Source organism: Kogia breviceps, chromosome 11, assembly GCF_026419965.1.
Source record: "Kogia breviceps isolate mKogBre1 chromosome 11, mKogBre1 haplotype 1, whole genome shotgun sequence".
In the NCBI taxonomy this organism is placed as follows: domain Eukaryota; kingdom Metazoa; phylum Chordata; class Mammalia; order Artiodactyla; family Physeteridae; genus Kogia; species Kogia breviceps.
In genome coordinates, this window is record NC_081320.1 from 73,083,694 (window position 1) to 73,097,392 (window position 13,699).

The 13,699-nt window shown below is 40.3% G+C and overlaps 1 protein-coding gene, 1 long non-coding RNA gene and 1 pseudogene across 11 annotated transcripts in view; 1 reads left to right on the top strand and 2 right to left on the bottom strand.

The window, feature by feature from the left end:
• ATL2 (atlastin GTPase 2) overlaps positions 1-6,626 on the top strand; it is a 67,874-nt gene extending 61,248 nt beyond the window's left edge. For 4 of the 10 annotated variants that reach the window (XM_067007772.1, XM_067007768.1, XM_067007770.1 and 1 more), the window contains 5 exons: positions 630-686; positions 1,603-1,674; positions 2,358-2,789; positions 4,313-4,327; positions 4,425-4,907. In XM_067007772.1, coding sequence (XP_066863873.1) covers positions 630-686; positions 1,603-1,674; positions 2,358-2,789; positions 4,313-4,327; positions 4,425-4,532 — 684 coding nt within the window. In that variant the 3' untranslated portion in view covers positions 4,533-4,907. Of the gene's footprint in view, positions 1-629; positions 687-1,602; positions 1,675-2,357; positions 2,790-4,312; positions 4,328-4,424 lie in introns of all 10 variants that reach the window. The other 6 variants (XM_067007775.1, XM_059078819.2, XM_059078820.2 and 3 more) reach the window with 2 other exon arrangements.
• LOC136792165 (uncharacterized) overlaps positions 1-13,699 on the bottom strand; it is a 59,594-nt gene that overhangs the window by 24,889 nt on the left and 21,006 nt on the right. The gene's annotated exons all lie outside the window — the stretch shown is intronic.
• Positions 11,046-13,239, bottom strand: LOC131765215 (DNA polymerase subunit gamma-1 pseudogene; annotated as a pseudogene).

Consider the following 13,699-nt stretch of genomic DNA (forward strand, 5'->3'; position numbering starts at 1 on the left):
GGTTTGTATTTATTCATTGTAGTTGTAAATAGACAGAAGGGAAATACAGTTAACTAAGAGTATATTTTTGTATTATTTAATGGACACTTGATCACTTTCCTACTATCTTTGTTCAGTTATGAATTAGAGTCAGTAGAAAGTTGAGGTGAAAGATTCCTATATGGAACTTACTTAAAAACTTTCATCTTCCTTTCTTACTCTTAAACCACAAATTCAGTAATTTATTTTCCCTTGAACTGAAGTATACTTTAAGCTGGTCAAAGTAAAATACTGAGTTAAAATATTTTCTTACATATTTATTTGAAATGTTGGTAGTAGGGGAGAATTATGGATTTCTTTTCATAAAGTAGATGACATTTTATATATAACTTTTAAATACGAGATATAACTTTTATGCCAAGTTGGAGTTATATTTAGAGACATTTCTCTAGGATATTATTTAGCAACATCACACTTAATAATGTTCAGAATAGGGTTAACTCCGTTGGAATGAGAGTGTATGATTTTTAAAGCCTAGACTTTCCTTATAATAGTGTGAATCATTTTTCTATTTAATGATTTTTCTTTCTCTGGGGATGTGGAGCCAAATTGCATAACCTATGAATATAATGAGTCTTCTGTATTTTTAGGCTTACATTAAAATTTATCAAGGAGAGGAACTTCCACATCCAAAGTCCATGCTTCAGGTATTGTGTGTGTTGTACATAAATTTATTTACGAAGGAGAAAAAAAACCTTTGCTTTAGAGATAAATGCTGGAAATGGGGTAGTGTTTCTTTCCATGCAAATACATTTTAGATACTTAAGGCATGGGTCCTGAAGTTTTAATGAGTTTTTGTAACTACAGGTTGCACACCTTGCACACCAGATATGAGGGTCCTCGGTGCCTTCTCTTCAGTTGCTCAAAAAGTGTAGGAGAATTTCTGCTTCAGAAGATAGCTTCATATGGGCCTTGCCAAACCAAGGGCCTTGCTTCTGCTCTTTTACAATGAGTCGTTTGAAATGAGGCTTATTTTCTCTTGATATTAATGATTCACATCTGGTTCTAGTGAATATAGATTTTGTTTTTCTTTTTTTAAAAAAGTTGTTCTTTAGGGACAATGTTATTTTAACCTAATTCATTTTTTAAAAAATTTGCTACTTTGGGCAGTTTCTCAGTTTTATAGTGGATTAAACTGTTTTTTCATAAAACCCATACAATAAGCAGTTTTGTGGATTTAAAAATGTATCTTGTGTGTAATACTGATTATGAGAGAGAGGACCATATGAGTAATTCTTGATTCTTTGCACCTGGGGACTTGACACATTTTAGGGTTGTATCTGTTTAATTCTCTATAATTTCCTGGGCCTATGTGGTATTTTCTACAAACCCACTTTTAACAAACCTAAGCAAAACAAAATTAAGCAGGTAGTCCTATTAGAAGCAATTATTATATCCTTTATACTGGTGTTCCCTTCCATTAGAAAGGAAAACTGGAAGTTGATAATATTTTCTCTGATTCATTTTCAGACTGGGTCATTGTACATAATTTATTGTCTTAATCAGAATTTATAGTTATCAGGTATTTCACATAAAATTGGCACATTTCATTTTATTTCTTAGGCAACAGCTGAAGCTAATAATCTTGCTGCAGTAGCAGGAGCAAGAGAGATCTATTGCAAAAGTATGGAGCAGGTTTGTAACTAAAATTTAAATTTGACACTAGAGTAAGATAGATAGATTTTTATATTTAAAATAATTGAACCAATTTGTGCTCCTTATGCATTGTCATGTTACATCATTCCCAAATTTCCCTTTATCATCTCTGCTGGAAATAAATTAAGAATATAATTCCCGTGGTTAGAGTGCAGGATATGGGTAGTAAGTTATTACATAGACCACACTGAAATATTTTCTGACACATGATTCAGAGTGCTGTTATTAGTAGCTTCTGATGCAAGCAACATCAGCTTAAGGGCAATAGCAATTTCTTTGCTAAGCTTGCTGACTCAAACATTAAAGTACCTTTTTTATGTTATCTTTTACCCACTTTCTTGCCAGCAATCTTTTGTACTCTTTTGGTGTATTGCTGGGTCAGGTGAAGTCAGGTACAGATAGCAGTATAATTCTTTTTGTCTTTACTGGTATATCATTAATACCAATATAATTAATTTTGGAAAGTTTATTTTGCTTGAGTCAGTTAAACATATAAGAAATAAGTAGGTTATGATAATGTGTGAAGTATTATGAACAGATTTAAAACTAAACCATGTAGGTGGTTTGACTCTTTGAGATTAAAAATTATGATCAGGGAATTTCTTTCAAGTGTGAATTATTTCCAGCATGTAATCTGTCCTAATGTAACCCTGCCTGTACAGGTATGTGGTGGGGACAAGCCTTACATTGCACCTTCAGATCTGGAGCGAAGACACCTGGATCTCAAGGAAGTGGCGATTAAACAGTTTCGTTCAGTAAAAAAAATGGGTGGAGATGAATTCTGCCGTCGTTATCAGGACCAGCTTGAGGCTGAAATAGAAGAAACCTATGCAAATTTTATAAAGCACAATGATGGCAAAAATATCTTCTATGCTGCTCGTACCCCTGCCACACTGTTTGCAGTCATGTTTGCTATGTATATAATCTCAGGACTGACTGGCTTCGTTGGCCTAAACTCTATAGCCGTCTTGTGTAACCTTGTCATGGGGTTAGCACTGACGTCTCTTTGTACTTGGGCATATGTTAAATACTCTGGGGAGTTCAGAGAAATTGGAACAATGATTGATCAGATTGCTGAAACACTATGGGAACAGGTTGGTATCTGTCTTTTGGTTTTTCAGTGACTAATCTTATCCCTGTGACTTCCCACCCCTCCTTCCAGTCCCCCATTCCCCACTCCCAGTATTTGCACACCTGCTTTAGCTTTATATGGAGAATGGTAAAAGGATATTTTCCTTTTTGTTTAGATGCATAATTTGAGTATAAAGTATGAACTGTTTTTTTCCCCTTTAAAGTTGTAATTATAGTGTGCTTTGGTTGGCTTACATCTGTAATATCCTTTGGATAGATTCTTAGTCATAGGCCTGATTATACCAGACAAGTGGGCAGGGCCAGAGTCTTTTAAGGATTTTTTTTTTTTAAGAAAAGAAATTATAATTAGTGCAAGAGTTATATGAAGGTAAGGAAAGAAGTTTGGAAGTGTAATTCTTTTGCTTTAGGAAAGCAAAAGAAGTTTCTTACTAATATTGGCAAGAACCAAGGCATGCTTCTATTCCAGGAAAAATATTGGGTCTTCATTGCCTTCAAGGAAGTTAGTAGTGATTTACTGATGTACTACAAGGAACAGTCTTATAGGGAATTCTTACATCAAAGAAACTTTGTTTGACCTCTGTACTATGGAAACACTAATGAACAAAGCAAAGCACCGCAAACAGAGAACCAGCTTTTCTTAATCATAATCCGTTATCTCAACCAGAATTCAAATCAGGATTTTTTACCTCAAACCAGAATTCAAAGTTGGGCCTGACAAGTGTCTACTAAGGAAAGCCTTGTTGTATATCAGCCAACTGTTGTCTGGAATTGCCTGTGTGCAGAAAATTTCATTTAAGGATGTTGTCATTAAAATGATCATCGTGAAATACTTGAGCATCATGTCAAGGACCAGAATGAAAACTACAGTTATTATTGATGGACAGTTATAAAAGGTGTTTTCAGATACCATTTCTGGGCTGATGAAGTATTGGGCTTATTTGAAGATCTAAGATATGCAGGTCCATGTTGGTTTTGGCTTTAAATTCAAAGACTGAAGAAGTTGATTGGATGTTGACTTTTCTATTAATAATATCATTATTATTTTATACAGTGACCCACTATATTAATCTGGATTTTATATTTCTTCTTTGTAGAAATGCTCTATTTATTCAGATCTGATTTGGAAGCTTGTGTCTGGATATTTGTAAAATTTAAATTTTTATATCTTAAAAATAATCTCATTCTTTATATTCCTTTGATATCTTCTGACAGAAGATGGATTAAAAGCTATCACAATGTCACTTAAAATATTACCTACTTTAAAAATGTTGGACCATTACTAATTTTCTGCAACATGAATTTTTGTAGTTGTACATTGTCTTCTTTTGAAAACCACTCATCTTCCGTACAGCATTGATTCTAGGATCTTAGAGGTGCCATTATTACAAAACAAGTAAATGGAAGAATCTAAAGTGTGTAAAATTATTTTCAGTATAGTTGAGGTAAGATGATCACTAGTCAGAAGATCTGTGCTGTGTCAACACTTGTCTAAATTCTTTTGCATTTCTCTTTTCTTTTGCTTCAGAGGAGTCCCAGGAAGGTGAGAAACCTATAAAGTCTCAAATTCTTGTAGTCTTAAGTTCTTTAACTTCAAGGCACTCTGAGTCATTCTCCTAACGAATCACTCCATGTTTTAGGTGTTTTCCAAACTGTTTGAAGTTACTAGACGTCGAATGGTTCATCGTGCTCTTTCATCAGCACAGCGACAGAGACTGTCATCCAACAATAACAAGAAGAAAAATTAGACAGTATTTTTAACTTTTTTCTCTATCCGAAGTGTTCACACTTATACATGTAGGACAATAAGCAGGACCGTCTGGGCCGGTCTGCATAAATGCTGTATACATACCAGATTTGATGCTGCATATAGGGTATGGAATTGCACATCCATCTCATAGGAATTGTAAATGGTTTGAATAGGAGGAAAGTAACTTTTGTTGCATTATAAAATGTCTAACTGCATTATTTGTAGCATCATAACTTTTTTTGGGAGAAGCACCTTTTTATTTCCCACATTCCTGGTTATTTTCTTCATTGCTTTGAATTGAATTTTTATATCTATTTTTATATGTAACTCTTTTTTTACCTCATGTTTTTATTTGTTTTGCACATTTCTCATACCACAGGTATTGAAGCCCCTGGGTGATAATTTGATGGAGGAAAACATAAGGCAGTCTGTAACAAACTCTATCAAAGCAGGCCTGACTGACCAGGTGTCTCATCCTGCCAGATTAAAGACAGACTGACAGTTCATCTCCTCATGGACTCCACTCTTTCTTTGTTTCATGCTTGCTGTACAATGAGAACTCAAATAAAAATAAACCAAAGTTTACAATCAACTGTAGAAGTAGTTTAGTATAACTGGCTTCACAGATGGCTGCCACAGAGTGTGAAAGTGTTTGTTGGTTTTAAGCATTCTGTTCATGGCTCCTAAGGCATGAAGACTGGCTGGGGAGCATTAGTTTTCATGCACACTTGTACCATGTTTAATTCTCTTTTTCCCCTTTTTACTTAATCTAATGTTAGTGAAATTTGTCTTATGTAAAGGATATTTCAGGGAAATATTTTAAGAAATCTATTTAGAGTCTCTTTAACACAGTGTCCCATTGAAATTTTAATTTTTAGAGAAGCTATGAATCACTGTATCAAGAATCAGTTTGGGATGACAATGAAGCCTTTTATTGAGCCACGACATTAAAAGTATCTATTGCTTTACTGCCTTCAATACCAGTATTACATAAATGCATGTATCAGAAACTTCACAGAAATTACATGACAACTCTTGTAGCTAAGAAAGTGATTCTGAGGTGTACATTTGTCTTGCCTTTTTAAATTTATAAACCTGCCCTAAAAGGAGATGCATATCTGGGAAACTGAACTGCCTTTATGCAGTTTAGCCTTCATGTACATAAAATATGCCGTTAATTTATTGGGGGAGAAATTCCATCCAAAAATGTTGCCTATAGCTATGAGTTAAGAGTGTCTATACAGTGTGTAGCTTTTATTTTCTAAAATCACAGGTAGGGCATGTATATGAATTATAAATATATAAATACGATTTTGTATTAAAAGTTTTGTAGTTTATGACAAAATCTGGTTCTGTGGTAGGCTAATGAGTACAGTCCCTGTGAAGGAATGTTTGTGGCTCATGTCAGTGTGTGAATGCATAGACAATTTGAAGTTTTTGATATATTTGTGATATTTATCTTCTTGAGCACTGCAATCTCCCCACCCTCCCCACCCTCCCCCCAAGGGAATTCAATGGGAATGTTTATCGTGACTTTGTCCTCTGTTGCATTTTAAAGTTCCTTCCTGTAATTTATTTTCAGTACATAATTAAAAATTTGTATATATAAAATGGAACTTGTGATTTTTTTAAGGAATTATTCAAATATGTATTCCATTACATAAACCTATTTGTTTATACTGAAAAGAGCATGAGTGGGAAACACCCAAGTGAGAGCTGTAAGGTATCGTACCTCATACCTCGAATCTAAGCTTGTAAATTATTTTTCTGTGTCTGTCTCTGTTAGGGAAAACTTGTTGTGATTAGCCTAGGGGATTTATTAATTTTGTTTCTCTCTTTTTTGTGGTGTATGTAAGGCTAACATTCTGTAATACTTTTGTAGCCTTCTCTATGAACACCTATTAAAGCGTCTAGTTTGGTTTTTAAGTGAAGAGAACTCAGATGTTGAGTTGCATGGCCGAAAGCTCTAAATTTACTTTGGTTGATATATCTGCCTCCTGCTTCAGATCCTGTTTTTATATGGATTGTATTTGTTTCCATCTGTATTAAACTGGTACCAACTCATCTGTTCTTAAACAGAATCCACCTGAAATGTGTCTCTTTTTATTTCTTTTACCACCCTGTTTTATGAATGCCGTGGACTGTTTTTATTAATAGAAAAAATAAAAAGTTTGTTGTATAATAGCAACTCTTCTGAAATTAAAGACAGGTTGGTTATTTATTTATTTTTAAGCAAAAGTGTTGTGAGATCTAAACCATTGGATTTCTTAGTATTTCTTGTTGGAAAGAGTGTTTTCCCCAAAGATACGGTTCTATAAAGGATTCTAAGAAAGTACTTTGGTTTCAGCTGGAGGACTCTGAACATTGCTAAGCAAGAAACAATAAAAGGGAATAAAGACAAACTCAGAACTGTTTGCTGAGATAAGTTTTGTGTTAGTATATTTTCTGCGGTATAATTTTTTTAGTAATTTATATTATAAGGTAGGTTTTTAAAAAAGAAACTTAATAACAAACAGTCTATCTTCCTAATTAAGACATAAATAATTTACTTTTGTGGAAGGGACAATCATTTGTGACCCTACTATTGAGTATGCCTTATATGTCTCTCATGAAGATAGCTAGTCATCCTTGCTTCACTGAACATATTCTACTTGTGAAACTGAAGAGCAGTGTTTAATTTTTGAGGGTTTATATTTTTGGTGAACTTTGAGCAGGGCTTCCTTTAGTTATTTTACTTCCAGAATTGGGCTAGCTAGGGACTTGACCCTTGCTGTAGGTGTGAGTGCTGCTGGTGTTATTTACGTTGTTTCATTATTGTGGGATTAAAAAAAAATTTTTTGGTCTTAACTTTGGTTAAGAACCTATTAAAATATACCATGAAATTTCAGGAAACACTGACGTTGCTGTTAGTGGTCCACTGAGGTCAAACGGTAAACTTTACGGAAAGTTTTCTGATGAGCTGCTTCTCTGCTAGCGCGGGTTGCTTGGGTCTGTTGCACACACTTTTAGGTTTCAGCAGCTTCATTCCTGGCTTGAATTTTCCCGTACTTTGACCATAATTGATCTGTGCACCTAAATGTTTTTCCATTTGTGTCCTAGTTCTGGGGTGATGGTGAGAATCAGCTTGGAGAGCTGGCAGCTGTTTCAGGCAGCCATCTTACTTGGCCAGAGTTTACTAATCAAATGACTGTCTTACTTGGATTCACTCTGGAGCCTCTGTCAGAGAGAATCCTTCCACTTGGCTTTTGGGCAAACAAAGCTACATTAGAGCTTTCCCAAACAGGACAGAGAAATGCCACCTTCTCTACCTAAGTCTTATATCAGATCCTAGGAATTTTTCTCTCCAGATTTGCAGTTTGCTGGAATTTAGGCTGAAGAATTGATCTACCCTTGACATACTTGAGTGCAATACAGCTCCTATTATGTTCTCTTTAGGTTTGTGACTTTTTTGAATCTTCAGTGCCAAAGCTAGCAGTTGACCATGTCAAAAGTGCCTAAAGAGTGTAAAAAAGCTTAGGAGAAGAGGGGATCATAGGCTTTGCATAGCTCAATCAAGCACTTAAATATACATTAGCACTTTTTGTACAACAGTCGTGTGGTAGGAAACCACTTTATCAAAAAAGGTGTCTCGGGTATCTCAGGCTTGCAAACCAGGATTCTGCAACTCCATACCTCCAAGGGTTTGAGTCAGTAGAAGGTTTCAGACACAGATGAGTAACATTCCTAACTCAAAGCTCTGTCTTAGCTGCATTCTGAAAAGTACTAAATGTGGAGGAAAAAGATTCTGTTAATACTGAAACAAGGTGAAAATTACCCATAATACTACATTTAAAAAACAGATCACATGAGGCAAGAAGTGACAATCTTCCGGTCCTTTTGATATACCCTAGAGGTAACCATATATTTGGTGTGTCTGCTGTGGAAATCTTTCCCTGTGCTTATTGACACGTTCACTATATTGCATAAAACATACTCAATTTTTATTTTACACAAAAATAGAATTACCCTGTAATGATATATTTTTTTCATATAACTGACATTCTAGGCCATTAAGTAATTCTTTAATGCTCACATGGTTGCTTTGACCCTTCTGAGGGTAAGTGGGGTTTTGAGGAGAGAGCACTAGAGCTTGGATTTCTGCTAACAGTTTCCTTACTTTTTATGACAATTCCTGCCCTCTCACAGGATTGGTGAGAGAATCAAATATGAAAAGAAGGGGCTTCCCTGGTGGCGCAGTGGTTGAGAGTCCGCCTGCCGATGCCGGGGGCGCGGGGTCGTGCTCCGGTCCGGGAAGATCCCACATGCCGCGGAGGCGGAGCGGCTGGGCCCGTGAGCCATGGCCGCTGAGCCTGCGCGTCCGGGGCCTGTGCTCCGCGTCGGGAGAGGCCACAGGGGTGAGAGGCCCGCGTACGGCCCCCCCCCCAAAAAAAAAAAATGAAAAGAAGCAGGTGGCATAGAAAATTTGTACTCAGTTTTGCTTGTCTTAAGGCTCTATCTGCTGGCTCTATTTGGCGAATAGTCTGTCTGATAACTACTTCCTGAAGCTTTTCCATAACGATTTTTTTTTTTTTTTTTTTTTGGTGGGGCATGGGAGTAATTTGGGCTGTTATTTAAGTAACAGTTAATTTTAAGCTTCCTGACAAATATGTTTATATGGCAAACAACATGGTCATTGTGGAGGAAAATGGGTCTATAGCTACTGACAGAGCAAGCAAGAAAGGTCATCTAAAATGGCATAGTTTAGATTTCCCAAACACAAAATGTGAAGACTCCCTAAACATTTACGTAACCTAGAACTGAAAGAATACTTGAATTTCAACTCCAGGAAAAGGAGATGGACCTTGGAGGTAAAACGGAGCTTTGTTCCCAGCACCACCACTTCCAAGCTTTGTGAACTTGGGCAAACACTTAGGTAACAGCTGAGCCTCACCTTCTTCATCTATAAAATGGAGATAATACCTACCTCTCAGGGTTGTGAGGAGGATGAGATGAGAACATATATCAAAATCCTGGTAGACATTCTTCTGAATCCCTTTTATGGGGACGATATTTGTGAAACGTGCATCTATCCTTTCAAACCATACCTACTCTTAATTTTACACCCTCTGCTTCCTGGAGAGAAAAAGCATGAATCTTGGAGGGTGGTGGTCATTGTTATTTTGTCTATGGAGAAAAGCAGTATCAGTAAGTTCTTTTTTCCTCAACTGGATTAAGCTCCTTGGAAAGAAGAAACCATACTTCATGCATCTTTTAATCTTTCATATTATTTAGTATTTTTGTATATGGTAAATGCTCAGAGTATTTTTTTTTAATGAAAACTTATTTATTTATTTATTTTTGGCTGTGTTGGGTCTTCGTTTCTGTGCGAGGGCTTTCTCTAGTTGCGGCGAGCGGCGGCCACTCTTCATCGCGGTGCACGGGCCTCTCACTGTCGCGGCCTCTCCCATTGCGGAGCACAAGCTCCAGGCGCGCAGGCTCAGTAGTTGTGGCTCACGGGCCTAGTTGCTCTGCGGCATGTGGGATCTTCCCAGACCAGGGCTCGAACCTGTGTCCCCTACATTGGCAGGCGGATTCTCAACCACTGCGTCACCAGGGAAGCCCTCAGAGTATTTTAACATGGGCTGGACTGTTCAACTTCATCCCCTTCACCCACCTTCAGTATTTAAACATATACCGTCCGCTATACGTGAGCGAGGTGGTTACGTGGCAGCTATGGGCCCGAAAGTATCAGTGTTTTGCATTATTTCCCCTTGGCCTCAAAATGCGAAGGAACGTGATCATTTAGTAAAAAGTATCTGGTATAATAACTGGGGTAGAGTGAGGTTAGGTTACCCTTAAGGATTTGGATTATCTTTAGAACTTTAGTATACTGATTTGATCTAATGCAGCTTCTTAAGTATCTGCTCTTAAGTCCTTAACAGAATTGGGTTTACAGACCTGTGCAGTAAGGAGATAAGGGTTTTCATATACAGCGAGTATCTCTAGGAATGCTAGCACTGCTTAGAACAGAGGAGAGAGCAGTTAGTTCTTCCAGGGAGGATTGAAGGTTTTACAGGAGGCAAAACCCCCAAACTAACACATACAGCATCTAAACGAAATACCGCCAGTGCTGGTGTAATAATAACCTTGGGGTGGGTATTTTCCCCTCCGTTTTGATAGAGGAGTCATCTGAGGCTCACAGAGGTTGGGCACTTATTTTTTTGGTGAGAAGATAAAGGATCTTTGTTTTTATTTCCACTGCTTCCGAGCAGGCTTACAACATTTAGAGCGTTACTTCTCTCCCCTTCTAGGGCACTGCATCAGAGCGTGAGGGACAGAGCAAAGAACCAGCCAAGAAGAAAAGGAAAAAGAAGTGAAATGCCTGAGTTAGTGTGAACTTTGGGGCTTCTACTTTCTTTTTGCCCAACAAGCAACAATGCTCCCTTGTCCTACAGCCTGCACCAACGTTGGCATCTTGGTTCTGAACTCAGTTGCACCGTCAATTAGAGGCAATCATTCTTGGCAGGTACTGCTACTGAAAAATGGCTGGCCTTAGGCAAGCCCTTCTGCAAAAAGCATGGCTGAAAGCCTGAGTTTGGGAGCCTGCACCGCCCCGATGAAACTCCACGGGAGCAAATTCAGAGCCTCCAGGCAGAGCTACCATCCGGGCTGGCTTCATTATTCCAGGGAGACTTTGGTGAGTTCAATTATCTGGTAAATATCCAGTGCTTCACCCTCGGGAATCCCGTTATCTGCTTTCCATCCCGGTTGGGTTGGAAGGAGTTTTACTTACAATCCATTGTCACTTCCTTCCTGAGGCACTGGTTAATATCGGCTGTACTGAAAAAGGCGACTGACTGGGGCAAGTCATTCAGACCCAGCTTGTAGGCAAACATGCACCTGGTCAAGAGGTTGGCGATCTGCAGGGCGAGGGCAGCACGGTAGCAGTCCTCCTCCCGCACCAGGTATCGAACCTCATCATGGATGCTGATGCAGAAGCGCCCATCGATGGCAAACACCTCAAACAGCCACTTCATGGCCACAAGCATGAGGTGTAAGTAGTCCGCAGCGGAGCTTTGCACGGCTCAATTCACACAGCTGGTCATAAACTCCCCCTGGACAGCAGAGGGCTCCAGGGCTCGGCTGATGCAGCAGCCCAGCACCGGGGTACGTGGTGTGTCAGACATCGCAATGCTCTCCAGCTTATTGAACATTTCTGACTCTGTGTCCCCCATCCAGGCTTATTCAGAAACCTCCTCCCACTTCTTCCATTGTGATTTCCTAGAAGCTTCTCTCTGGATCTTGCGTAGATCCTGCAGGGAAACCAAGCCATCCTCCATCCTGTCCACGGGGAGGTCTATCCAACTCCCTCACCAGCCACTCGCCCTCATCGAACAGCCGATACCTGCGGAGGCCCTTGGTGACTGCATACATCTGTCGGGCCTTCTCAGCTGCCTCCTGCCGCGTGAGCCCGTGGTTGAACTGCATGAGGAGGCACTCAGCGAAGGGCTGCCCCGCCCCATAGATGCAGCCATAGTTGAAGACCTTGTGCTCACAGGTGATGCCCACTGTGGCAGCTCTCTTGCTGTGTAGGTTGGTGCCCCTGCTCTTCCTGCCCTGCAGTGTCATCCACCCAAAGGCCGTGCAGCCATGCACGCCAGCAAAACGGGCGTCTCTAAGCACAGCTGCAATCCACAGCTCCTGTGAGTCCACGTCAGCACCCACGAGGGCGTAGCCGGGCGGGGCCTGCACCATGGCCTTCAACTCACTGCCTATCCGGTCAGGTCGGGCGTTGCTGGCAATGAGCCACGTGGGCTCTATAGCCCGTTAAGTGATGGTGCCAGCGGTCACCCCCTGGGGCAGGATGGCCCCATAGCGGCCTTCCTCATCATAGTTTGGGTGCCTGGTCACAGCACGTGGCAGAGCTGACCGGGGCAGCCTCACCACCATCTGGGACCTGATATGTTTATGGGCATTCCTCCAAAAAGAAATCATTTTGTTGATTTCCAAGGCACGGGGCCCACGGGCACCTCCCGGGCCAGCCTGCAGGGTGCCCTCCTCCATCTTTGGCAAAGGGGCTGCCAGCATTGCAGCTGTTACCATCCTTGCAAGGCAGCTTGAAGAACCAGCAGCCGGGGATATCCACATCATTGTAGGGTCTGTTGCCATGGTGATAAGCTGGCTGGCTGGCTTTTGGGCCACCAGCAGCAGTCAGAGCTAGGGGCTGACCTGGAACTGCCACTCGCAAGTTCACCATCCTGGCCTCGGCCTCCACTTCTAAGCCGCCCATTTCTTCCACCGTCTGCCACATTGGCGCTGTTGTCGGTGGGCAGGAACTCCTCAGCCAGGTCTGTCTCCTGCAGCTCCAGCTGCTGTTTCCCTTCTTCAAGACAGTGCTTCCTGTACAGGGACTCAATGGCTCTGTAGGGGCAGGCCCCCCCAGGGTCGGCCACTTTTACCAAAGGGTTCTGGGATTGGAAGCCAGGTTTACTGGCTTTAGAGTCCAAGTAGCCAGGAACTGTCCACGCTATTGCACTGCTGTGAAAAATAAACAGTCCTGCACAGGCAGGGGAAGGGAGAGGGAAAGAGGTCAACAGCAAGGAGGAATGCAGCAGTGGGCCAGTTGGGCTCCAGGACAGGAGGTGGTTGTAGGGCAGAGATGGATGGAGTGGTGGGAGAGGAAGTTGTGAGACACCAGTCAGATTGTGAAGCGCTTTACGGACCATGTAGCAGACTTGGCATGTAGATGTTAAGGATACACAGTGATTCTTAGAAAAATGGAAGAGATCAGTTCAACAGGTTTTAATTGTCTAGATAATTTCTCAAAGTGTGGTTTTATGTATTTTTAAATCAATCATCCAGAGTGGTTGTTTTAAATGCACAGTATTGCCCCGCCCCACACTGTACAATGAACTCAAATCTGTATGTCTAATAGGCCTCTCAGATTATTCTGATGCACACTGGAGCTGAAGGATTTGAGAAGTGTTTCCTAATGAGTAGTAGGGTAATCAATTTCTGCTGATTTTATACTGACTAGGGAAGTTTTCTGCAGACAGCTGAAATTATGTTCTTATGCTGTTTACCTGAGAGGGAGGTGGAGCCTGTGTTGGAAAGGACAGCTCTTAACAGTAAATTAAAAGTATATTCTTCCAGGGCTTCCCTGGTGGTGCAGTGATTAAGAATCCA